The 27,857-nt window shown below is 40.1% G+C and overlaps 1 protein-coding gene across 2 annotated transcripts; it reads left to right on the top strand.

The window, feature by feature from the left end:
• Positions 1–17: 17 nt before the first annotated feature.
• Positions 18–27,857, top strand: nisch (nischarin). Of its 2 annotated transcripts, none has more exons than XM_085457301.1 (28): positions 18–236; positions 1,291–1,374; positions 1,876–2,058; positions 5,267–5,315; positions 5,897–6,060; positions 6,161–6,256; positions 7,977–8,072; positions 8,167–8,319; positions 9,126–9,194; positions 9,425–9,610; positions 10,375–10,503; positions 10,699–10,812; positions 13,017–13,209; positions 15,486–15,604; positions 15,949–16,043; positions 16,937–17,212; positions 17,495–17,790; positions 18,185–18,399; positions 18,599–19,011; positions 19,666–19,835; positions 19,939–20,002; positions 20,183–20,321; positions 20,543–20,693; positions 20,893–21,012; positions 21,858–22,019; positions 22,396–22,568; positions 22,998–23,188; positions 25,499–27,857. In XM_085457301.1, the coding sequence occupies exons 1-28, from the start codon at positions 156–158 to the stop codon at positions 25,824–25,826; spliced, it is 4,509 nt and encodes a 1,502-aa protein (XP_085313427.1). In that variant the 5' UTR covers positions 18–155; the 3' UTR covers positions 25,827–27,857. The 2 variants fall into 2 exon arrangements, with proteins under 2 accessions (XP_085313427.1, XP_085313426.1); XM_085457300.1 differs by having other exon boundaries at positions 21,858–22,052.

The raw sequence follows: 27,857 nt of genomic DNA, 5'->3' as shown, positions 1-27,857 counted from the left end.
CTTTTAAATAAAGTTTTTTTTGTCAGCCAGTCACCTGCTTCGTTCAGCATCATAACAAACATGGCGGCAGGAGGCGGCTGACTGAAAAGGAACGCTATGCATCTTTAGCAACCGTTTTCCTCAGTAATAGATAATCTGCTCTCGTTGATCACAGCATGGAGCCTGTCCCGTTTACGGAGGAGGTTTCGGAGAGAAAAGTATCTGTTGTCGGCTCAGAGTTGGTGGAAAACTACACTGTAAGCTCCGCTCCGCTCTTTTTAGCTTAATACCAGTTAGCTTAGCTTGTAGCTCTCCCGGCTTCCAGGTCTATCGGAAAAACAGCGAGTAATATTTCTGAGTTCCCCAGACAGTGGGTGTGTTGTACTGGACTTAACATGGAGATGGATTCGGGCTTTATGTCTTTATTCTTCAGAGCATGGTAAAAGCAGCCGAAAGAGCAGCTCACAGGCTAACTGCTAACTGCTGCCTTAATTTTCACACACGGTTTCGGTTGGGTTACAGTGTTTCCTCTTGAATGTGTAAATCTGATAGTCTTTTACGGATTCAGTCATTTTCTGTTCCTTTCTTGTATGACAGTGTGCTGTGTGTTGTAACACTCTGTGCTATTTAATGTGGCTGATAACCCGATTTGCTCCTGTTGCCTCTTGTAAGTTAAATCCTTTCTCAAGACAGCAGGACAGAGAAAAAACATCAGATTTTGAATTGATTATTAATATAGGTCACTCAGCTTTAAAAACAAGTAATGTCACCACACGTTTTCATCTGAATGGAGCTTAATATGGGAGAGTGATTTGTTCACATAATATTTTTTTGCCATGTTTTTCTGAATTGAAGAGATGCTTTTAATCCACAAAGAGCCTGAATGCTTGAATTAAGTGTCAACTGTCCCCCTAGTTCAATACATTTTTATTTATTTTAGGTGTGATACATTTGACGATTTCTGGCATTTTTGTCTAGTGAGTCACCACATAGCCACCCTGACTGCATTTTAAATACAACAGCTGTACGTTGAAGTTCTTCCTTCAGGAAACATTTGGGTTCATCTGATCCTGGAAACAAGCAAACACGTATAAGTGTGCTGTGAATTTTCTGTTATTTGGTAAAATGTTTTAACGATTTCATGAATTTAAACCCACTTAAAATGTAATTGGTCAAGAATATTTTATTATAGTCTTGGTGATTTTCCTTTGGCAGAAATTCCAAACCTCTTTGGTGGAGATTAAAAATTTTTATATGCAGGAATCCTCTGCTGGGTCACAGATTTTAATATATGCTTCTCTGATGTTTCAGGTCTACATCATTGATGTGACGGATGGACAGCACAGGTGGACTGTGAAGCACCGCTATAGTGATTTCTACGACCTCCATGAGAAGGTAATAAAGTGGGCCAGTGAGCAGCCTTATGCCACCATCAACAGTTCAGTTTTTTAGTCTGAATTCTCTAGTAAACTACAGTCACAGGGCTAACACAGAGAGATGGACACATTCACACTTATGAGCAATTTAGAATCACCAGTTAACCTAACCCCTGATGGTGGATTAGATTCCAGGCTCTTCTTGCTGTGAGACAACAATGCTAACTACCTTTAGCACTTGTTGTAGTTTTTTTCTCTCCTTTTAATAGGACAATTTACTGTCTATAAATTGTGTTCATAAAAATATCTCTAACAATTTCCTCAAATTTTTTTATGCCAATTTCTCTCTTGTTTGAATGGCATTCTGATAAGTCTTATCAAATTACAATGATATAAAATGGAGAATAGCTACAACTTTTTATGCTCTCTGCACCTAGGAAACATTTGTTTCTTGGCTGCAGGATTGTTTTATTATGAAAATCAAACCTGGTTTTACTCCTGATGTTTGTTTCCGCTTAAGCTTACGGCAGAGAAAAAGGTTGATAGACGACTGCTTCCTCCTAAGAAGATCTTGGGAAAGAACTCAAAGAGTCTGGTGGAGCGGCGGCAGAAGGAGCTGGAGCTCTACCTGCAGACTCTTCTCCAGCAGTTTCCTCAAGCCACGCCCACACCGCTCACCAACTTCCTACATTTTCATCTCTATGTGAGTACAACCTATAAACAAGTGTGCAGTTCATGATTTAGAATAACCTCAGTTTGGAGTGGAGGTCTGTTAGGTCTTCACTACAGCAAAGAAAACGAGGTCAGAGAGTCATGCTGGTTGATAAGATCTAGATGTTCCCATTCATTTTAAATCTGTTAGACACTTTTGAGATAAAGACTTTGTGCAGACTAGTCAGGTTCTTCAGACAAAACCAGTCAAACACTTTTTTTCTTCCTATTTCAACATACGACTTCGTGTTGAAACAAAACGTTAACTGTTGACACAGCAAGACTGAACTATTGAACTATTTAGTTTTGTCCTGCTGTCTTGATTAATTGACCTTATTTTGTGTTAAATGTTTTGCACTTAAGTTTTCCAGCTTAGAGTTTTTTTCTTAAACAGAGAATCTACAAGCAGTAGCAGTAATATCTCATTTTTATTTTTAACCATAACATATTTACATCAGTTCATCTCTCAAATATGCTCCTGATTTTGAGAATTTCAAATTTATAGAGCCAAAGAATTACAGTATAATACCACAGTAAAACAGTTTTTTATCTCTCTTGAATGTAAAAGCATTCCCTTCGAACAATCAGCACAATTACAGCTATCGGTACGTATAAGCTTCAGTATAACATTATAGAAACAGGTTTCAAAACACTATCCTGAAGTGACATAAGCCCAAACACATGGCACCCACTCCTGAGAAAAAGTCTCTTCATTTAAGATTAACGTCAAAGCAGTTCATCACAGTAAACACAAGACACCATCCATCAGTTATAGGCCTGATTAAACAATCTACAACATCGTATTTAAAAAAGACTCATAATAACAGTATGTGAGGATGTAAATCATGTATAAAATATATATAAAGTTTAAAACATTATTAACAATTTAACCTCAATCGCAATAAATTACAGACAATGTTTCAAATAAAAAATACTGAGCCCTTTTGATGAACTTGAACTGAGTGTATTTTATTGGACTCTCCTAAATAATACAAAGAAATTATTTAGTAGCTTTTATGAAGGAAAGTCATGGTGAAGTGGACTATTCTTCCATTTAAGGGCTGCAAAACGTGCTGATAAAGTCTAAAAAATACATCATGTTTGTACGTGTCACAGTGTTTTGCACAATGAATGCTGTGTTTGTAAGAATTGATCACGTCATGAGTTTGGCTGCAACTTTCATCCCGAGCTCTGAGTCACTGTCAGTTTTACAGCCTTCTTACGGATGAAGACATTACCCTCGGTAATGTTCTAATCCCACAGCGTCATCCCAGCAAACAATACTGAATAACCATCTTTAACTGGTCTTTTCTCAACGTCTAGGCTTGGTTGAAAACTAATCCCAAAGTTCACTGTCACCTTGTTAGATTTGATAGCTAGCCTGTTTTATATTAGCCTTATACAGAGTTCAGCAAAACAAAGCCCTTAATTTAGCCAAGAGTGAAAACATCTAAAAAAAACTGATCATGGATTTCTCACTCTGTGGCTCATTTCTCATCATACTGAGCTGACTGATTATACAGGTTAACATCAGGAGGCAGAGAGCTGATGGTTTTGTTAGGTTTGTCACAGTTTCACACGAGTTCATCATGCAACAAATTTAGATGTAGATAAAATCTCAATGCTACACGAATGGCCCAGTTGCCCATTGAAAGAAACCACTGGGGTCTCTGTAAGTGAGCTGGGCTGAACAGTTGATAAAACTGAATCCATGTATCAAGAATAACTATTATATTCTGTTTCTTTGTATTATATAATTTCTGTGACTTAATTTTCTTTGATAGATCAGTCTTGTATAACACACACAGTGGTTTGAGGCTTTGTGATGACAGAGACAGTGATCACATTATGGCGATAATGGATTAACAAAAAGAGGCCACTGTTTGAGAAGCCTGCACGGCAAAGCACACACAGGAAAACCTCTCATGTGACTTGAAGTGAACAGCATGTGACTGTAGCGGATAACTTTGTTTGGAATGATAGTGGGAATCTGTATCTTCTGTTTAATGTTCGGTTACATCAAAGTGTAATGTGTTTGAAAGGAAGACAGCTGACAGATCCAGGTGTCTGCAGGCAAACTTTTTTAAAACATGGTTGCAGGTTGATTTGTGTTAATGTTATTTGAAGTTTTTAAAAAAACTTTTGTGAAAGCATCAGTAAAGAAATGATGATCAGCCATAGTGATGGGAATCATAAACCGGTTGCATTTGCATGGCTCCAAGCTTTTTTTGTTTATAGATCATTGCTGGTGTATCTTTCTGTCATTTTGCATTGTTTAACAGTGACGTAAAACTCATATCAGTGGAGTTTTTGCATACCTCAGTCACATGCAAGCGTTTCACTTTGTGTTCAGACTCAGAAACTTCAAAGACCTTTTTTTCCCCACATAGAAAATAGATCAGGAATCAATATAGAGTGTGACCTATGATCTGCATCTGTGTCAACATTAGTATCAAGTCAATTTACAGTAGAAGAAACAGAATTAAAGAAATATTAGTAAAATACAAGGATGGTAGGGGAGAAGTTACAATAAAGACGGACTTTTAAGAAACTGAAAAACGTTGAAAGGTGATTAAAAGTGATTCAGTAATTCAGAATCTAAATGTAATATAATAAAAAGCTTGAATGTAAAATGGGCGTAGAAATATTTTCTATTTGCTGTTACTCACAGACGACGTCTAACAGATGTTAGAGAACCTGAGGAGTAGCAGCTCTACTCTGAGCCCTTCCCAAATGACTGGACTCCTCACCCTATGCTAAAAAAGAGCCGAGCCACCCTTCGGAGAAAGCCTGTTTCCACCGCTTGTATCCGTAATCTCATTCTTTCCCCTTAAAAAGAGCTAACAATGAAAGTGTTAACAAAAAGATCGGGCCTAGATTAACAGATTTAAGGTATTTGTCAACAAAAATGCTCCATCTGGTGGCAGATGGTGGCTAACATTTACAGTGCAACAATTTACCAGCACTGTGCATCAGTGACAGTGTTAACAATTAGAATAAACAACTACTATGTCTGGTAACAGACTAATGAAAATAGCGACGATTATATAAAATCTTATCTCAGGTGTTTCTTATTGTGTCATCGTCCAAACACGACCTAATGTTGTTAATTCAGTTAATTTGTAGGTGATGGCTCCATGTTCAAGTAATGACAACTGTTAGTTATTTTAAAGTTAATATAATTTGTTTTGCTCTTCCAGGAAATCAATGGCATCACTGCAGCACTGGCAGAGGAGTTGTTCCATAAAGGTAGGATAGCAGACACAGTGGACCTGCTTTAGAGGTCTTGTTAACATCTGATTTGTAAATAACCGTTTGAAGCTTCCTGCAAAGAAAATAACAAGTGTGTAGACCAAGGGTGTCTTACATGTGACATGTTAGGGTCCAAATAGGCAGACAGTGTATTTGCAGTGTGTGAAAATTGTATTGACCTCATTCATAATTCTATTTTTTTTTTATTGAAAATGTTTGAATCATAAATATTGACTCCTGTGTGAGGATGCCACTGCAGGATTCCACTCAGCATTTATCGAAAGTTAAAACGATTTCTAGATTTCAATACGTAGTAAAGAGTAAAGTACAACTGTGTGTAGCTCCATAATACTCTAAAATTGTAATATACATGTAATAACTGTATACTCAAGCAAAATAAGATAATATATAAGATTTTTTTCTAAATGTTTAAAAAGATGGTTCATGTTGTTTATTATACATTTAAGTAATTGTGGAGCTCTTTTTTGTGATTGTTTGTTTTAAAATGAAAAGAATGAAAAGATGAATTTGACACACCTGGTTTGTACAGTGAGCAGTGTCACACTGTCTGTCTGTAGGTGAGCAGCTGCTGCAGGCCGGCGAGGTGTTTTCTCTCCGTCCTCTGCAGCTCTTCTCCGTCTCCCAGCAACTGCGGATGGCCAAACCAACCTGCTGCAATGGCGATGCCAAAACAGACCTGGGACACATCCTCGACTTCACCTGCAGGCTGCGATACCTCAAGGTTATACACCACTTATACACCAGAAATCCCTGTCATGTCGTTTCCCTCTGAGCATCAGAGGTGGTGAAGGCTCTCACTGGTTTTTGTCTTTGTTTCTCAGATTTCTGGTACCAGAGGTCCAGTAGGAACCAGTAATATTCAGGAGGCGAGTCTCCCCTTTGACCTGTCTGTTTTCAAATCCCTGCTGCAAATAGAGGTAACTGTCTCTCTGTCCATGAAATATGTTTTGTCTGTTTTTATGTACCGTATTTACCGCACTATAAGGCGCACGTAAAATCCTTAAATCTTCACAAAAATTGACAGTGCGCCTTATAATCTGGTACGCCTTATGTATGAATTTTGGTTTGTGCTTACTGACCTCGAACCGGTTTTATGTGGCACACTATGCTCAAAAATCTGTCAAAAAAAGATTTTTAGTGCCACTTTTTGGAGCATTACGGTTACCATTGCCAGGAGCCTCGCGGAGTAATGCATACTGTGCTTCAACACAACATTACCGTGTTGTGTGTGTATAACGACTCCAAAATGGCACCCGCGAAGAGACACGCTTACGAAGCTGATTTTAAACTTCGAGCAATTAGTTATGCAGAAGAGAATGGAAATAGAGCAGCTGCCAGACAATTCGGCATTAATGAGTCCATGGTGCGCAAGTGGAGGAAGCAAAAAGATGACCTAAAACAAGTAAAGAAGACCAAAAGGAGTTTCCGAGGGAACAAGGCACGATGGCCGCAGTTAGAGGACAAAATTGAACAGTGGGTTATTGAACAGAGAACAGCAGGTAGAAGTGTCTCTACAGTCTCTATTCGACTCAAGGCAACAGCGGTAGCACGTGACATGCAGATCAACGACTTTCGAGGGGGACATTCTTGGTGCTTCCGTTTTATGAAAAGGCATAATCTCTCAATCCGCACAAGAACTACTGTCTCACAGCAACTGCCAAACGATTACAAAGAAAAGTTGGCCATTTTCCGCACGTACTGCCAGAATAAGATCACTGAAAAGAAGATCCGGCCAGAACACATCACTAACATGGACGAGGTCCCCCTCACCTTTGACATCCCCGTGAACCGTACTGTCGAGAAAACAGGGACCAGTACGGTATCTATACACACCACAGGGAACGAGAAGTCATCCTTCACTGTAGGTCTGGGCTGCCAAGCTAATGGCCAGAAACTACCACCCATGGTCATTTTCAAGAGGAAGACTTTGCCAAAAGAAAAGTTTCCGGCCGGCGTCATCGTCAAAGCTAACTCAGAGGGCTGGATGGACGAAGAGAAAATGAGCGAGTGGCTGAGGGAAGTTTATGTCAAGAGACCGGATGGCTTTTTCCACAAATCTCCGTCTCCGCCATTCACAGACACTGTAAGCAACAGATGAATAAAACTTGAATTTTATTCACTAAAATTGAAGCATACACTTCTTGGATAGACTCTATCTCACAACAAGCCATAGGGAATTTTGGGAATTTTGTTAAATTGATTCCAAAGGCACCAGCAGCAGAAACATTATTGTGAGGTCCAGTACGGGGACTCCAGTTAATGAAGACGAGGCTGGCAGAGCCTACGGCTGCCTATGAGTGGAGCTGATGCCTATAAATACCTGTTATTAGAGTCATTTGATGTCGAACTAAATTGTACTTTTTTACTTGGAAGATAAAAACTCATAAAAAGATAACAAACAAAATAATAACTTGTTTATTTGTTTCTTTGTGTCCACTGTGGAAAAAAAGCTCAGCTGTTGATCTGAATAATTTTATTTTAATCTGAATTTCACTTCAGAGTTCAAACAGAAAAAAGAATAGGAGATGCTGACGCAGTATCCCTTATCACTCTTTGAAGTTTATCCAAATGTAAATGATCAGTGGTAAGATAAGTCCTTCAGCTTTTAACAATGTTAAAAGCTGTGTCTGTCTTCAGATCACCGAGTGCAGCTCTCAGCAGATTCTTGGTTTGTCCTCTCTGAGGTCGAGCTTGGTGACGATGAGCATCCATCGCTCCACCGAATCTATGATGGTACATTTTAGATCAAATACAGTACATGAACAGTATTACTGTTGTGTTTTGCACTATACTGATACTGACGTGTTTCATTTATGTGACGCCTCAGTCTGTCCTCGTCCCAGAGGCGAGTGAGTTCTCGCAGTGGGAGCCTGAGGGGGTGGAGTCTGGGTGTCCGGTCACCGCTGTCATCCCCGTGTGGAGAAATCTCACCACGCTGGACATGAGTCACAACTGCATCAGTAGCATCGACAGCTCAGTGGTGAGACACACACCCGCCAAAACCTGCAACATCAGCAGCTTCACCCAGCGTTCAGTCAGTAATTATGTTTAAAAGCAGTTTTTGTTTGTTTTCCTCACAGTGAAATAATGGAAAAATACACCACATAACAGATAAAATGTTACATAATAACATTACCAGATGATACACATTGTAAGTTTTTGTCTGTTTAATTAAACAACATAATAATGTGAGATTTCTGCTGTAAGAAAAAATAGTTTTTTAAAAAACAAACAGAAAATTTCCACCCAGATATCGTAACACACTGATGGACAAAACCTAACACCAAACTACATAATGATGATTTTTTTTTTCACAGCTCTCCTCTGTTATTTTCAGTCACAGAAACAAGCTGTTGCAGTTACAGCTCCTGAGAATCAGCCTATTCATTTACGTCCCCCGTAATGGGCATGACGTATTAAATAGAGAACATCTTGAGCTTTCCATTGATATCTGATGTGTTCGGGTGGCCTCTTTTAGCCCCAAAGAGACAGGAAATCACAAAAGGTTCAATGGGAAGATTGTATATTCCTCGGTTTTGCGTGTAAATTATTAAAGGGGACATATCATGCTTATTTCACCATCATATTTTTTCATTATTTAAAACAATCCTTGTTTATTTTGTAATGGGGAAGTTTTTCCCAGTTTTTTAATGCCGTTCCTTTCAAACCAACTTTCTGCTTATTAGCTGTCACTTGCAAACAGAAGGTTTAAGCAGCAGCTCTGTGATGCTTCTGTGCTCACAGCCAGAGCCCCGTATCCCCACACTGAGTTTATTTCTCTTGTAGAAACTGATGCCTAAGGTGGAGTTTCTGGATCTGAGCTACAACCAGCTGTCCTCAGTGGAAAACCTCCAGGTATGTGACAGAATGAAGAATGAGGACAGGTCATGCCTCATATGACCGTCTGCCTAATTCTTGAAACATCCAAAAATATTTTTATAGTTGATAAAATGAACAACGTTGTTATTTTCAGGATGATTGGACAATTTCTATAGTCTTAAATGTCACTGCAGCAATGTAGTGGTGTTAAATGTGTGTTATTTAAAAAAAATGTGTAAACAAAAATGACCTCCTTGTGTTCACAGCACCTGTACAATCTGGTCCACGTGGATCTGTCCTATAACAACCTCCGGGTTCTGGAAGCAGCTCACACTCGTCTGGGGAACATCAAAACCTTGAACCTGGCTGGCAACCAGCTGGACCGACTGACCGGTCTCACCAAGCTCTATTCTCTGGTCAGCCTGGACTTAAGCCACAACCAACTGGCACAGGTAAGTACACCAAGGACACCCTGATGGCCATGTGGGAGAATACAAAAACATTTCTCTTTTCATGGTTTGTTGCAAGACGGCATATCTAACATTTCCTCCTCAGTTTTTTTTTTTAACATTGCTGTGTAAAAATTGTATTAAAAAACTAGAGAAAACAAAAAACATGTATATAAAAGATGTAAACGAGTATTGAAATGATTAAACCTGACATTTTATTCTACTTTACATAATATATAGGGCTTCTTCCTTCTCAGTTGGTATCCTTTTCTTGAAGAATTGCCTTAAGAAGTATAAACCTGCTGTACTTCCGAACAATAAGTCTGATCATAGCTTTAAAAAATAAATAAATAAAAAATCTTGATATTTACAAGAGTTCGTTAACACCTTGGTTTGTAAACGCCTCCAAAGATTTTATATGATTCCACTGTTTCACCCTTTTCTTAGCAACATTACTTATAAATTATAAAATACTATTTCATGCTTCAGTGTATAGAAATATTAATGGATAGATTTGCGGATAGATCATTTTACCAGAGCTGGATATGGGTTCAACTAAGAGGATTAAAAGTTCTGGAACTAGATCCAGGAATTAATGTAACGTAGAAATAATAAAAACTGAAAGACGTCCTCTTAATATTAAAAACCCCCCAAAAACATCATAAACGAAGTTCTGTCTGGACCAAAGATTTTGATTCAGGTGGGGTGTGCAGCCTTGGCTGAGGTTTGCAGCGTCATGTTTTCACCGTGTGTTTGTATTTTTCTAGTTGGAGGAAATCAGGAACATCGGCTCTCTGCCCTGTCTGGAGAAACTCAACCTGTCCAGTAACCCCATATGCATCATCCCAGACTACAGAACCAAAGTCCTGGCCCAGTTTGGGGATCGTGCAGCAGAGGTGTGCAACCAAAACCTACCACACAATATTATTCCTCCTATGCTATTACTGTTTCGGCAAACACAAACAGTCCTTTCTGACTGCTCTTACAGTCAGAAAGGACACTTGCATCATCCACTTCACCACAGTGCTTGTCTTTCTGTTCTCCACGTTTTTATCTTTGTGTTAATCCTTTATTTCTTTCTATGTTTTTAGGTTTGCCTGGACTGTAATGCGACGACGGAAAAGGAGCTGGACACTGTGGAAGTGTTGAAAGCCATTCAGAAAGCCAAAGAAGCCAAAGATCGCATGAGCGGCAACGACAAGAAGGTAGACTCTGTCACCCTAAGGCCCACCGAAGGGCTTAGTGTCAGTTTGTGTAGTTAAACTAGCAGCATTCATGTAAGTTTGTGGTGAAACATGATAAAATTTTCACAGTACATATTATTATTGTCTAAAATTATTGAGTCTAAAACAATGAACAAATCTATGTTAGAAAGCTGAAAGCAGTTGCACACTGATCAGCCACAACATTAAAACTACCTGCTTATAATCATGTAGGTCCCTCCCACGCCCCCAAAACAATTCTGAGAAGTAATATCTGTATTTTTATTGATTTTGTGTTTATTAGTATTTTACATAACTGTATAAATCATGGGAAAAAGTAATATCATTACATGAGCATTACTGACATTTCCCTCATCATTACGAGGTTATTGTGACACTTGTTGTTCTGTCTGTATATGGGACCTCTGGGTTTGTCCTGTAGTGTCTGGCAGCAGATCCTTTGGGTCCGATGCATTGAGGGGTTGGGACCTGTGAGTCAGGCTTGCTCTTCCCCTTCCCTTTGACGGGGCGGTCACTTTACCTTAGGGGGTCGTGCCTGGACTGCAACAACATTTGAGTGTATCTCTGATTGTTATGAATGACTCAGAATTTCATTGTAACAAGGTAATTATCTTTACCTGTGGGTTTAATGTATGGCTGATTGGTGTACTTGAACACTGTGAGAGGAACCAAACTGATGTTGTGCACTGATGTCAGTCATATGTGACAGATTCTTGAAGTTATTATTGTAGGGTCTGCCTTACAATACAAAGCGCCTTGAGGCGACTGCTGTTGTGATTTGGTGCTGTATAAATAAAAAAAAATTGAAATTGAAGTCAGACTGTGCCTTTGTTAGTTGAACTGTGTCATCCTATCTTTTAGATAAATTAACCCCGAAACCTGCTGTAGTTGTTTCATAACTTTAACCTGATTGTAGCTCAATCAATAATCATGACGTGTACAAACCCACCAGTTAGATGTAACTAACATAGTTTTTCTGACATCGTATTATTTACTAACGGCTGAAGCCTTGAAAGTTTAGCAGAGGTTTTATTAGGTATTAATGCTAATTATTCAGTGTAAGGCGCTGTGTAGTTTTCTTGGTAAATAAGGAATTGCAGTTGGACACCACCTTCATGCTAACATTTTCTGATTGAACACATATTGCACATCAGCAGCAGAATTATTCAAAATGCATCAAATATAAATAAATCGTTCAGTGTGGAGATAAAAACTAACACACTGCAACATAACTGATTTATGAGCTAAATCTGTGTTTAAGCAGCTTTTGCGTAGTGCATCAGGACATGTATGTATCACAGGAAGGAAGGTAACAAGTTTAACAAATTCAGGTCAGGTAAGGACTTTCTGAATGACTTAGGGTTGCTGTTTGGATATTTAGCCTCCAAAGTAGTCTTTACTCATAACGGCCTGCAAAGCTTCAAAGGTTTCTCACACAGGCTACAAACACTGACCAAACTTTAGCCAAATTACAGCTCGTTTATTATTCATGAAATACATGTAATAATAATAATAATGCATCTCGTCTCATTTAAACAAAGCCATAATAGAGTCCGGAGTATTTTACTAACACTAATTCTAAAACATGCAGTAGGCTTAGCAAAGGGTCATAACTGACTCTGTGTGCATGACTTGATATATGCCCTAAGTCCTCATACATGTATCTTGACACCACTTAAGAAATTTTAAAAATATTAAGCTGATTCCTGTTTAAATGACAATGTTTAAAAGTCATTGACTGGGAACCCAGATATTTTAATATCTCTTCACATTTACAAAGCCTGTCTATAGGAACAAAATAGCAAAAAAAAGAGAGGCACACAGAATATTCACTGTAGTTTGTTAACTGTTGAACCCTTGGAAGCCTAATAGGAATAACCCTTAAAACTCTTTATAGAAGAAAGAGTTAAAGCTACAAAACCTGTCAGTTGTTTAAACTATAGGCACACAGATTTAGCTCATTAACTTCACTGTTATACAGTGGCACCAGACTGCTACAGATAGTTTGGTTTTTATGTTTTTTGTTTATATATCATCAGAGATTGTCTTTAGATCTTTAAAAAAAAAAAAAAAAAAAGTCATTTGATACTCTGCAGCTGAAGGAGCTGCTGGTCGTAGAGTTGTGATGTGATATGTAGATGACTGCTGATCTCTGAAGGCTTCCCCCCTCTCTGTCCTCCCGTCAGATCAGTGAGGAGACCAGGCTTTCTGCTGCTGTACCTCCTCTCCTCTCCTCCTCCTCCCCCTCCCCTGTCCCGGCCTCCTCTCCTCTCCCATCCACCTGCTCTCCCTCTTCTGTCGCTCCTCCCGCTGCTGTCACATCCTCCTCCTCTTTCTCTTCTACCTCTTCGGCCCAGCAGGCTGCCTGCCCCAGCAAAGGTAATCATGTATGTATCAGGCTGTGCCATGCTGAGGGAGGGGATGTTTGTTTTTGTTTCTAATAAAGGACAACAGCCAGATGGTTCAATACTACTTCTAAATCATTTATAAATTGGGCGTTGATCAACAAACTAGTTAAGTTATTGTGAAATGAATACGTTTGAGTTGAGTTTTAGAAATTTCTTTTTACGGCATCCTTGAGTTTCCTACAAAGCAGATATGATGTTGAATCCATGCCTAAAAGCAATTGTTGCATTTTATTACAGTGTGTAAAATCTCACTGCTAGATCACTAGCAGATATCAGATTGCAGTCAACTGAATTCTGATTTAATGCCCCTCCTAATTAAAGTGCATAATCCTAGCTACGGTGGCTGTGATAGGACAAACATGCTTCAGTCAGTAAAGAGTTAAAAAATATAAAATGTAAAATGTACCTCATAATTGCCACGGCCGGTCAACCTTCTGCTGCTACCGTTTGTGTAAAAAATAAATAAATAAATAATTGAATATAAGTACAGTGGTCCCTCGCTATAACACGGTTCACCTTTCGCGGCCTCGCTGTTTCGCAGACTTTTTTGTGTGCAATTTTGCATGTTGTTGTTTTTTTTTTTTTTTTGTTTGTTTTTTTACAGCGCATTGTGTTCTCCGTCCTGATTGGCTGTAGACCATTGTCAATCAATCTCGTGCCGTGTCTCCTGTCAATACAGGATGCGTCCAGCTTGTCAAATTTACACAAATCTTCGATCGCTAGCAGTGTGACTCTGAAGTGCTGTACTGTATGTTTGTAAGTTTTCTCCCCAACAAACACAACAATGTTGACGAAACGTCGTCACCTGCGGGTGCTTTTGGTTTCATTCTATAATACTGGACTTATTTTTCTACGAAGGTTTGAACTTTGAGAGTTTTTAAACAAGAGAGAATAGTGTGAAAATGTTGATGCCTGTCTGAGAAAAGTGTTTAAAGTGTGTAGTGAGGGGTTTTACAGCCTTAAAACATCTATAATAATTGAAAAAAATTAAACTTGGCTACTTTGCGGATTTCACCTATCGCGGGTTATTTTTAGAATGTAACTCCCGTGATAAACGAGGGACCACATACTAAATAAATCAGGAATAATAAAAAGACATGGGTGTGCAAAAATGTTTTCTGGTATTTTATGTTTTTACCCCTGAGTCACTTCAAAACTCAGGCTGCAGTTCACCTGTAGTGAGTGTAGGCTGTCCATCTGCTGTTTACCTCAGCTGACAATATGCCGGGTCTCCGCTACTTTTTACTCTTTAAGCTAAGTCAGATATAAGTGGATGAGTCAGTAAAGCTCATTTCTGTTGAGGATATCCTGAACTTTTCTGTCAGTCATGCGTCTCTAGCCACATACATAAAACGCGGCTAAGTGGAACAGTGATGAAACTGCACACAATGTAAAGCTCATAAACTGCTCTAACAGCTTTCTGTCCTCTGGTTTGGAGACGCTTTCTAAATAAAGACAAGTCTCTCTGAACCAAACTGTAAAGCCTTTCCTCCAGCTCAGACTTGGAAATTAACAGCTCTCATAACACTTAATTTTCACTCTTTTTAATTCTTAAATAAAATCTTGCTATATCTCACAACAAAAACCATTAAAAAAAGCCTGATTCCAGACCTCTGAATTACTGCTGGTATCATCTGTTTCCATGTTACATCAGGAATGGAGGCATCATCTTCATTGAAGGGACAAATAAACAGCTGGTGGACATTATATGCATACATGCATACATATGTGTGTATATGTGTATATCTATCGATATCGATATAGATCAATAGATAGATAATATAGTGGTTATGAAGGAGGTGGAGTTCAATAGAATTTGACCATTATAACATGGGAGTCTATAAGGATTGACTCAGTTATGGAGCCAGCCTCATGTGGCTGTTAGAGAAACTGCAGTTTTTACAGTTTCTGGATTGGCTTCATTTTTCAGCCCCAGAGGTTATAGCTTGATAATACCACTGCTGACATTAATGTTTTGCTGTAGTTCCCGTGACACCTGTTCATTAACCAACTTTTTACAAGATGTGGACACTAATCTTTTAAAACTAAACATTTAAGCATGTTTGCTGATCCTTATTTATGGCTATTATTTTGTGGAACGTAATTCCATTTGTTACTAGAAGTTTATGTACTTAAATTTAAATGATTTATCTTTTAACCAAGATGTGATACCCTCAAACCAAGGGTATCACACCTGCCAATGATTTCACCCCCAGCATCGCTGATGTGTTTGCTGTCCTGTTTCAGATATGACGAACAGAGAAGAAGCCCCAGTTCCCCCCAGTGTTCCCCCTCCTGTGGATCCTACACCTCCCTCTGCAAGCTTTAGCACCAACACACATCTCCCGTCTGCTGACTCTGCACAGGTTAAACACACACAAGCATCGGAAATGGGAGGGGTCTGTTACCATCACACCAATAGGATATTAGTTAGAAGGGGAAGTGTTTGGTTAGATGGGAGGGGTAGTATTGGTTACTTAATTATAAATGATCTTAAATTACATGTATTACTTTAAAATCTTCCTGATATGTTTGAGGGTTGCTGCTAATTTTAAAGAATGCAAACACATCAAAGGAACACAGTAAAATTCTTATGATATTATCACTTTGGACAGGTGAAAGCACAAGACTGCACGTGAGGTGTTCAGGTGGAGGTAGATCTTGTTTAGAGTCAGCTGATCTTTATTGTTGTGTGTCTTTGTGTTTTCAGATGCAACAGCCGGTTGTCAGTTTGTCTGAACACATTCACTCTGGGGCTTCTACAAGCATTACTACTGTTACTACTTCTACTTCTGCTACTGTATGGTCAGTATCAGATAATAGTGCTGTTACCATAACATTTAAAATTAAAATTGGCTTTTAACATCTAATATATACGGAGGTTATTGAGTTTCAGTGACAATAATTCAACAGCAGAAATGTGAGTGAATAAGTCTTTGTAAAAGTCTCACTATTCAATGACAGCAGTCTTGCCAATCTTGGTTTTCTGTTCATATTTGGATGTTCCTGTGTAAATGAGTTGGGATAGAAGCAAAGCTTTACATTAAAAAACAAACCAACAAAAATGTGCATCTATATATTCATTCACCAGTCAGGCCTGATTAAAATAATAAACTGAGAGGGGAAATAAGGCTATCCTCCAGTCTTACTTGTATAGTGCTTGAGATGACATTATTGGCTCAGTCCAGGGTGAGTGTCTCTGGCTCCTCCAATCAGAGCCGTGGACAAAATGCCACGCTGATTACACATACAATAAGAAAACGTAAAAAGCACACTTACCTACATTTTTACTATGATGATAATTACTTGAAATATGATTAGAGATATGTGGTTTTAAAGTGCTTTGAGTTCTCAAGGAGAGTAGAACCAGTCCATTCACCATTTAGATAGACCTGCCAACACACTCCTGAAGCCGTTGGGAATTGGGGATTGTAAATATGCTCCCTGAATTCATATTTCAGCAACAGCACAGTATTAAACAGGTTTGTGACCCGTGACTTGTGGGTAAGGGGCGTAACCATCATCCTCTTTTTGGTGATAAGAGTATTTTCAGTGAGCTTGTATTTATCTCACAGTTAACACATAAGCAGGATGAGCTAAACCAAGCTGTGGTAACAGTATTTATGAGCTGACATTTTTATCTTATATTAAACAAAAGCAATAAAAACACATCTGTTTCTCCTCTCTCCCCCCTCCAGTTGTGTCTGCTCCTCTTCCTCATCCAGACCCGTTGAGGCCAGTTGCTCCTCGTGCAGTGCTGCCTGGTGTCCTCTGCTTCCTTCTCACCTGCTTTCCCTTTCCTCCTCCAACAAGGACTTCATCACCCAGCTTACGCAGCATCTCAGCTCCACCCTAAGGCAGCAGAAGTTGAAGAAGGAGGGGGAAGAGAAGGAGCAGGAGAGGGAGGAAGAGAAGAGCTCTGAATCCAGAGAAGTTCAGTCTCATGTAGAGGGCACTGAAGTGGGCAGCCCCAGGTATTTAAACCAGATATATTCTGTTACTGAATTTGAGGATTCCAGAGATTCCCACTGAATCTGCAGAGTCAAGGGGTTTCTGAGATTCTAAAATTTCTTTACTGTGTGTGAAATCCTCTATAATTCATCAGATCAGTGTTATATTCCAGCTGTTTTTAAAAGTTATTAGAGAAATGATCCTTTGGATGCATATTTATAACAACAGACAGATCATTTTAGATAATCAACTTATAAACAAGACCTGAAGATGACTTTTAGCTCATTCTGTGTTTATCACTCCAGTCTAGGGTCCACTGATGGCTACTTTGAGATGAGTCTGGATGATTCTGTGGAGGAGCTGGTCGGCCCCTCCTTCATGTCGCTCCCTGCTCCTACTGCAAAGGAGCCTGGTGGCCATCAGGAGGAGCAGAGTGAGGAGAAACAGGAAGAGGTCCAAGTCCGCCGGGTTCTGTGGTGCTACTGTGTTCAGGTGGAGGAGGAGGAGGTGAAGCAGAAGGTGGCATGCCTGGTGCTTGCGGACCAACTGTTGGGCCTGCTGTGCTCATCACATGATTTCACAAGGGCCAATCAGAACATGGGTAAGCACACAGTCTACATGCAGACTGGAGCAAACTTGGAAGCTGTTTTGTCATTTTTATCTCCATCTGAAGCACAAATTTGATTTAGAAGAAATCTAGTTAACTTCTACAACACTTCTGTTATAAATTAACTGAGACTAACTAGATTTTGATGTCACTGTTGGTTTCCAACCCGATCTGATGAGAAAGATATTAAAAAAAATCTCACAAGGTTTAATTTGCAAATTGTAAACACTGGATGGTTTGGCTTCTTAAATATAAGGATTTTTATTTTTTTATTATATGGCATATCTTTATGTGTTAAACCTTTGAGAGAACACTGCAAATGCATGATGTGTAGTGCTGTAATATTGAGTAAAATATTAAGATGTGTGTTTTGTTTTTCTGTCTGTAGACCAAGATCTGACTCTGCCTTTGGAGGAAGTGCTGTTCAGCCTCCAGGTGGACCTCCTGCTCCCGTACCCTCAGCTGTCACTCTCTTCCCAAGCTGAGCTCCCAGACTCCTGTCTTGCTTTTGGACTGCAAGAAAAACCAGCCCGTTGGTTCTACATCTTCTCTGAGGTTGAGGAGCTTCAGCATATTAGATCTGAGCTCACGGTGCTGCTTCAGGTCAGAGAGCGACACATAAGCCGCCTCAGTTTAATATTCAGATGCAGTCAGTGGTTTTGAATATTTGTATTTGTATTGCATTTTATCCATTTCAGATTCTTTGATTGCATTTTTAAAGATAAAAATAGAGCTGTGAGTTTATTTTATTAACTTACCATAAGTCATATTTAGAAACAGGAACATGCCTTCTTTCTTCCAGGTTGACCCAGAGCTCTCCAACACTTGTCAACTCCTTCCTCGCTCACTCATCAACTCCTGGGAGCTGGAGGAAAGTCAAGGGGCGCAGGGAGGCTATCCCGTCCTCTTCATGCCCTCCTCTTCGTCATCTGCCCTCAACACTAATCTCCTCCTTTCAGACATCTTATCTGAGGAGCCCAGCCTTCCCTCTCTGCTCTTCCTCACCCACCGACAACTGTGGGTGCTGAAGATGGACTTCAGAGAGCTGTCAGAAATAGAGAAGCCCAGTGCTGGCCTTCGTCATCTCTCCTCCTCCTTTTGTAGGCTAGTCCGTGTAGCCCTCGGCTCTGTGGTGCTTCACCCCAGAGAGAGAGATGCTCAGGTGGGGGACAAAGTCAGCAATACATCCTGCTCAGACCCACAACATCCCCAGAGGTAAAGATGGTGCGAGTGGATGGTGTAACTCTAGACTTGAACTCTGACATGTATGTTTATGTTCTAAATCGATAATTTCATTAGTTTATATAAAATTATTAGAACAAAGCAAAGAAATCTGAATATATTTCAGCACCTGAGGAAAAAAAGATGATGTGAAGTTCAGGGACAAGAAAAAGCTGTTGTTATTAACCATTATGCCTGTTGGAGCGTTTACATAAATGTATAAATGTATATAACTGGAATGTGTTGTTTTTAGTGTCATAAAACCACAACACAGCAATGATTTATTTAATAAAGAGTTTCTTTAAGCCAACTCTGACCTTATCTACAAAAAATATCTTTGTATTTGAAATGATGGCTACATTGATGGTTTTTATATTATGATTAATTGTGGTTATGCCGTGTCTAATCAGTAGATTGCTTTACAAATTAATCATATTCAACTTAGTGTGATTCCTCCAGATTTAAAATCATGAATCTCTACTATTTATTTATTCCATAACCTAATTTGAAACTCTTTAAGTTGAATCTTTTGTATAAATACTATAAATAAAAATAAACAGCAATAAACAAAACATTTTTTTCCTTGATTTTCTTTCTTTAAATCTGTGTGAATCTCTTTTTTTTCCATCATCGTATTGTGTCCACTAGGAGGAGTCACACTGTGGAGCTGCTGCTGGGTGATCACAGGCTGCTGGTGTGCTTTCCTCTGGTCCAGAACAAGAGCTCCTTTCTGGGGTTGCTGAGCCAACGAAGGTCTGCTCTGGAGGGGCTGAAGGTGGTGGCCCTGCCCCGGCCCTCCAGGCTCTGTTCACAGCAAGGTGAGTTCTCACAAGGTGAAGACCAGACTCTATTTTTTTTCATTTTGTTTGACCTCTTCTGGTTTCTTTTCCAAGTATTACAGCTCTGTTGTTGTGTCCTCAGGTCGTTATAGATCCAGAGACCAGTGCTGTTGTACCAATACCAAGCAGTCACATGGCTCCAGCAGGTATAGCCTTTAAATATTAGCATCAAGCCTAGAGTAATAAAATTGTATTAAAGCGGAAAGTCTGCATTTCAACCACACCTTGATGTGGTTGACAGAGGAAAACCACAAAGAGCTGTGTCATTGTCCAGATATTTATGGACTGAAATGTTTTTCTTTTTGTTTTTTCCTTTTCTTTCACAGCTGGGACTCTTCCCGTCTTCACATGGAGGAGAACCAACCCTCTCCCCACCTCATTCCTGGTCTGTCACCGGGTCTGAAGCTCATGGCTGGACTGGGAGAGCAGCAGCTGCTCACCTACTTCCACAGATATATAGCACAGGTAAGAAACCCTTTTTTGAAGCATGTGCATTACAAGAAATCACTCTGAGTGATCACTTTGCTTGTAAACAGAGCTCAAATCAGAACACAGTAATTTTCTAATAACTCTAATAACTACTGTTTGCAGTGACTGTGTTAGATAAATAAACTTTAGGACAGGTCTTAAATCTTTATTCTATATTCTATGAATCATTTTTAAAATATATATATCACTTATATCAGTCTGAGGCGGAGGAGGTGAGACAGGTGCTGTGGCTGTCTGTGATTCTCTACAAATCTCCTGAGACTGAACTCACCTGCTGTCTGCTACTCTCCACTGATTCAATCTACTTCCTGTTGGAGGATTCGGCCACTACATTGGGTCATCACTCAGGTAAAATTTACTCATGTGACTGGTCCCCGGTCAACGGGACGTTTATCCATCATTGTGTCGAGTCATTCCTGAAATTTCTTTTCTGAATTATTGCGCTTTTTGCAATTGTTTGAGTTATAAAATATGTCTCTGAGTGGTGTCCCTGAGATCATTTTTGTTAAATCTCGATTCCTTTTTTCTTTCTGTCTGTTTCTGTCAGTGTTGGACATATCAGACTCTGGAGATCCAGACACATGTCTGTGCTGCTGTATGTCCATCAGACTCTCTGATCTGCTTGCCGTCAACGTTGGGCTGTTTGATCAGTACTTCAGAGTCGTAGGTGGGTGCTTTTACCCCTGTTCTCTCATGACATTCCAACATTATATTTTTATTCTTGGACTCAACTAGATTAGCTTTGCTTTTTTACTCGTACTGTGAGCTGTGTGCCTGTCCTATTAGATTTATCTCCTCTTACTGAACGCGCAGCACTTTCTCATAAAATAGAAATTTATTTGTGGTGATAAGGCAAGAGGCGTGTGTGCACGTAAAGACGGGAAACTGCAATTTTTTTTAAAGGAAAATAATAAATAATACCATTTATTAAAACAAAAAGAACTGCCTAAAATACATTAACACCCACTTTGTTACAAGCAAACCTGAGTCACACATCCAGCAGCTGCACATCAGCTCCACCATCTGGGAGAGCGTCAGTAGTGCTTGTTCTGTTTTTGTATGTGTAGGGACACATTCCTATAGTCAACCTGCTGCAGAGTGATTAGGGCCAGCTGGTCAGTGGCGCCCAAACTTTGAAAATGATAGTGATGGGTTTTCCACCTATAAATAGGCGATTTATTACCGGTAGATTAAAATTAAATAATTGTGAAAAAAAAAAAAAAAAGTGTTATGAGTTTCCAGGAATGAACTGCGATTTAACTTGGAAATTCTTGAGTATTTTCTTTTTTTTCAAAGAGTGATGAGGAAATAGTGGGGGGAAAAAGCAGTTTGAAGCCTGAACTTTTACATTTTGGGCCATATTTAATATGCACATCCATCTATGTATGTATATTTGTATGACAGAAAGTAAGGAAAGATGTGATGAGCCCCCTTTAAGAGTGAATTGCTTTTAAATAAATAAATAATGTCTGTATGATTTTCTTAGCTTTCCATCGATTCTCCCTCCTGTAGGTCACTCAGCAGATCATGTGGTGTGCTGTCTGAGCAGGGACAGCTATGGCACGAGCGTTTTCCTGCAGGAGCTGATGTCAGCTCTCAGTCTGCAGCAGCAGCTTCCTCCTCCAGAGCCATCCGATCAGGACTTCTACTCGCAGTTCACCAACACAAGCACGGGTAACTCGGGCAACGGTGCCATCTGTTGTCCTAGTAAGAGTGAATATATAATATTAAAGTATAAAACCCACATCTTCTTAACAGACAGCACTTCCTCTCTGTATGGATCTTGATTTTCTCTGACTTCTTAGACTTTTATATATCATGACACTGTGAAGGGACTTATTCTTGGTTGCTTCATAGATAACATCATAGTTCAATATATTCAGTAAAGATTACTCTTTATTGTACAAAATGAAGAACTCAAGAATGTTGAAAAACATCTATTTAAGTGGTTTTTTTTGTAATGTATTATTTTTGACCAAATATAAAATCTGTACAGACCACCAGTAAGCAATGATCATCGTAACAAATGTAAATATGTCTCCCCCTGCAGGTAAGATGCAGAACTACGAGCTGGTCCACAGCAGCAAGGTGAAGTTCATTTATCCCAGTGAGGAAGAGATGGGAGATTTGACCTTCATTGTAGCAGAGAGGAAGACTCCAGCAAGCGTGGCGTCCTCCTCCCCATGCTCCTTTAACGTCCTGCTGTACCTGCTGGTCTTCCAGGTAAGAACTTCTTCTTAGAGAAACGTTGCACACAGGAGCGGAAGCAGGATCTTCTCAGGCTAACTCAGTGTGCACATAATTGCAGCCACAATGAGCTTGTGAATATAAAAGGATCTATAAAAGAGAAGCAACGTTGGATGTTCATGTCGATAGAAACGTGACTTCCAGTTAATGTTCACACTCCTCTGTATCTGCTAAATGTGTGAATGGGCTACTGTGGTAATAATGACACTGTGAGCATTTTGGATGACAGTAATTTGGCCTCCAGTAACATTGTGATAAACTCTTAAAGCTGTTTGACTGTTGCTGAAAACTGATGTTCTAGATAAAGAATCAAATCCAGTCTTGTTTTTCTGGTTTTATAATTCCTGTTTTCAATTTCTGAGCTTCTTGGTTTTCTCTATTTTGATTATGATTATTTTCCACCAGGTCCAGATCCCCAGCAGTCCACCCAGCCAAGGCTCTGCACTCTCAGGCACCTCCTCTTCTGATTTAGGCTCTGCCCGGTCTCCAGTTCTCCAGCCCAGGACTCTGATCCTAACCAGCACCGATGTGTTCCTGCTGGATGAAGACTATGTCAGCTATCCACTGCCAGACTTCGCTAAAGAACCTCCATCCAGGTGAGAACAAAGAAATAAAACCTTTTCAAACAGCCTGTATACAGGGGTGTTATGATAGAGCAGAATTATGCACGACAACGGCCTTAAAGTGGGGAGGAAAGTCCAACAGGTATTAGAAAATTAAAATCAATTCTGTGTTCTGTGTCGCCCCTAAACTTGGTCTGAGTCACAAGTTTGCCGCAAGAAAAAAAATCGTTGTTTGTCCTCGTCTGCAACAGAAAAAGAGGAAGAAGAGGAGACAGAGACCAGCTGAGATTGTACTGTGCAGACAGCTTAGTCTGAAATACTGAAGGAAAACACACAGCTCAAGTCTGTGCTCAATGAAGCCAAAGAGGAGAAGCATCAATTCAGAAACTGTCAAGAGGAACAGGAAACTGTAACATACTGGCTCTTTTTGATTGTTTAGGTTTCAGTCCGACAGTTCCTGCTGATCCCGATCCCACATTTTACTGGCCCTTTGTTGTTTTGGTTCTCTTTATTCTCACATATTCTTTTAAATATGTTTTACAGTCTGCACGCTCCATTTTAAGTTGTAAGTCCACCACCAGCATCACATTCCTGTTGTGTTCTCCACACCGTGGATAGAAGCCTCTTAGTTTCAGTAACCTCACATGTTTACTTTGATGTGAAAATAGACTATTCCCAGGCTCAGTACAGGGAGTGCAGAATTATTAGGCAAATGAGTATTTTTTCCACATCATCCTCTTCATGCATGTTGTCTTACTCCAAGCTGTATAGGCTCGAAAGCCTACTACCAATTAAGCATATTAGGTGATGTACATCTCTGTAATGTGAAGGGGTGTGGTCTAATGACATCAACACCCTATATCAGGTGTGCATAATTATTAGGCAACGTCCTTTCCTTTGGCAAAATGGGTCAAAAGAAGGACTTGACAGGCTCAGAAAAGTCAAAAATAGTGAGATATCTTGCAGAGGGATGCAGCAGTCTCAAAATTGCAAAGCTTCTGAAGCGTGATCATCGAACAATCAAGCGTTTCATTCAAAATAGTCAACAGGGTCGCAAGAAGTGTGTGGAAAAACCAAGGCGCAAAATAACTGCCCATGAACTGAGAAAAGTCAAGCGTGCAGCTGCCAAGATGCCACTTGCCACCAGTTTGGCCATATTTCAGAGCTGCAACATCACTGGAGTGCCCAAAAGCACAAGGTGTGCAATACTCAGAGACATGGCCAAGGTAAGAAAGGCTGAAAGACGACCACCACTGAACAAGACACACAAGCTGAAACGTCAAGACTGGGCCAAGAAATATCTCAAGACTGGTTTTTCTAAGGTTTTATGGACTGATGAAATGAGAGTGAGTCTTGATGGGCCAGATGGATGGGCCCGTGGCTGGATTGGTAAAGGGCAGAGAGCTCCAGTCCGACTCAGACGCCAGCAAGGTGGAGGTGGAGTACTGGTTTGGGCTGGTATCACCAAAGATGAGCTTGTGGGGCCTTTTCGGGTTGAGGATGGAGTCAAGCTCAACTCCCAGTCCTACTGCCAGTTTCTGGAAGACACCTTCTTCAAGCAGTGGTACAGGAAGAAGTCTGCATCCTTCAAGAAAAACGTGATTTTCATGCAGGACAATGCTCCATCACACGCGTCCAAGTACTCCACAGCGTGGCTGGCAAGAAAGGGTATAAAAGAAGAAAAACTAATGACATGGCCACCTTGTTCACCTGATCTGAACCCCATTGAGAACCTGTGGTCCATCATCAAATGTGAGATTTACAAGGAGGGAAAACAGTACACCTCTCTGAACAGTGTCTGGGAGGCTGTGGTTGCTGCTGCACGCAATGTTGATGGTGAACAGATCAAAACACTGACAGAATCCATGGATGGCAGGCTTTTGAGTGTCCTTGCAAAGAAAGGTGGCTATATTGGTCGCTGATTTGTTTTTGAATGTCAGAAATGTATATTTGTGAATGTGGAGATGTTATATTGGTTTCACTGGTAAAAATAAATAATTGAAATGGGTATATATTTGTTTTTTGTTAAGTTGCCTAATAATTATGCACAGTAATAGTCACCTGCACACACAGATATCCCCCTAAAATAGCTAAAACTAAAAACAAACTAAAAACTACTTCCAAAAACATTCAGCTTTGATATTAATGAGTTTATGGGGTTCATTGAGAACATGGTTGTTGTTCAATAATAACATTATTCCTCAAAAATACAACTTGCCTAATAATTCTGCACTCCCTGTATACATTGGAAATGCATGTTTAAAGCACTAGTTAATGAGTTGTTTTTTTTCCTTAATAGAAATAAGTATAACTGGATGTTACTGACAGTTGCAATCTCTGCAGGGAGCGGTACCAGCTGCGTGAGGCCCGGAGGATCCGCGACCTGGACCGGGTGCTGCTGGGCTACCAGACGTACCCCCAGGCTCTGACTCTCGTGTTTGACGACCTGCCCGGCCCCGACCTCCTCTGCCACCTCACCATGGACCACTTTGCTGTCAGCTGCAATGAAGCTAATCCCAGAGGAGGTGTGGCCAGCAGGGGTGCAGAGGGCGAGGTGCAGTGGTGCATTTTTGTCCCGGGAGCCGACAGCAGAGAGAGGCTGATCTCGCTCCTCGCTCGACAGTGGGAGGTGCTGTGCAGCCGAGAGCTTCCTGTTGAGCTCACGGGCTGATTGGTTGACAGCGATGACAGACAAATAGGTGACTGCTCAGCTGCTGGTTGGTGGGTGGAGTCATCATGTGATTGGGTTCATTTACACATGGACTCAGGGTTTGATTGGTTTAATCTCAGTGTTGGGCCATGCGGAGGATGAACACAAAATGAAATTTCCTCCCTTTTTTGGTTAATAATTGACAGAAATTAATAATAACTGGGGTGGAGTCGTGGGTAAAAATATTGAGACTCACTGCACTAGATGACGAAAGCATTTCTGTGCTTTTGGGGGGGGGGGTTTCCTCAGCATTTCGGTTCTTTGAAGATGGAGGAACAGGCCACCAATCAAACACAGCTTAGTGAGACTTTATCCTGAGCTTAGACTTCTCACTATCAGTACAATTGCGGCCCAGTCAGATGACGGAGGGTGTCGACTCTGGTCAGAACACAAAAAGGGTACGTCATAATGGGCGAAAACCAGTGCTGTGACTTTGGTCCTTCCACTTCTTTGATGTTGACCAGTAGAAGCGCAGAATGCCACTAAGCTGTTTATAACTAAACATGATAGTGATGTTATCAGAGTTGTTTGGATTATTTTGGAGGACCCACGGCCTGAATCTGCTTTGCTCTCAACAGGTGTTTATACAGAAAGAGAGTAGAAGTAGTGACCAGAGACTGTGAAGCATCAGTGAAATTCAGCGACCTGTAGTGATGGGGTGCCAAATAGAAAAGGGTTATCAAGGCTAATGGAGAGCTATGTGAAGCAGAGCGGGGGGACAGAGTCATGCATAACACTTTGGTTGCTGTTGTCTGTTTACATTCTTTTCCAGGAAGTTTCTATATGGCGCCGCCTTCCTGTTGTTGTGAGAGATTAACATGATTGGTCATAGAGCAAAATGTCGACCGTTATGTCTCTCAGGCAAGAAAATGCAGGATTTTATGACCCTGCAATCGCCTAATCTGAGACGGTGACCACCGTAATTTGAAAAATCTGAGCCCAGCAATCATTCTTCTTACAGATTGGTGGGAATCTGGCTCCTTCCCCCTCAGTAGTGTCTGCACATCACTGGATTACAGTGACAGGAGACAGGAGAAGAGGCCCGTGACCTTGTACGAAGCCAAAATCCTGAGACTTTTTTTCTTTTTTTTTTTGGCACAACTTCTCCTTCTTGTAAAGTATCTAACCATGCATTGTATATTCTTTTTAAATTTTTTTAATTTTATATATATTTTTTTCTTTTTGGGGGGGTGGGACGGAGGGTTGTAGATGTTGCACACACAGACTGGATTTGCACAGCATTGGGCGCTGCAGAGGGTCCACGGGAGCTCCAATACTCCTAATTCAATATTATGTTCTGGTTCATCTTCTAAGACTCCGTCTTATCCAGACTCGGATCTGAAGGTGGATCACCTCCATTTGCTGGACATGTTTAGCCTAGCTTAGCACAAATACTGGAAGCAGAGGGAAAAGGCTAGCGTAGCTTTATCAAAACAGGAAAGAAAACATTTAAATAACTCCAAAGTTATTTGATTTACTTGCTTTTATTTACTGGCTTAAAAACCAAAAATAGCTTTTGTGTGTGTGTGTTTCTATTCCTTTGTGTGTTCAGCCTGACTGATGATAAGATCGGGGGGGTTTCATTTGAAATAGCACAAACACACAGCTGCTCGGCACAATCTTCTCTCTGAACATTTTATTTCTTGCACATTATAACTGATGAAGCAGTATTACTGAACTGTATAATGAAGCTTTTTAATAATATGATATTAATATAATTGTTGCTTTTGGACAGACGGATGTTTCCCATCCTGAAGCTTATTTTGTAAAAAGACACAAGGGTCCTGATATTATTATCATCATGAACTCTGAAATGTAGTATTATCATCGAGTGTTATTTTTAATATATTTTGCTTTGTGTTTTATGTAATTTGTTTTTCTTACAATACAAATGACACATAGGATGCTCTCCCACCCGTCACCACTGTTGTTTAACATTATTGGGCATTGTAAACGGGAAATACCACTGAATTAAAATGAAACTGAAAGCTT

This window comes from Copadichromis virginalis, linkage group LG5 (genome assembly GCF_057382275.1).
Source record: "Copadichromis virginalis isolate Kocher_CV1m ecotype Utaka linkage group LG5, C_Virginalis_male_GT1.1, whole genome shotgun sequence".
In the NCBI taxonomy this organism is placed as follows: domain Eukaryota; kingdom Metazoa; phylum Chordata; class Actinopteri; order Cichliformes; family Cichlidae; genus Copadichromis; species Copadichromis virginalis.
Note: the sequence above shows the minus strand (reverse complement) of the source record. Positions and strands in the feature narration are given on the sequence as shown.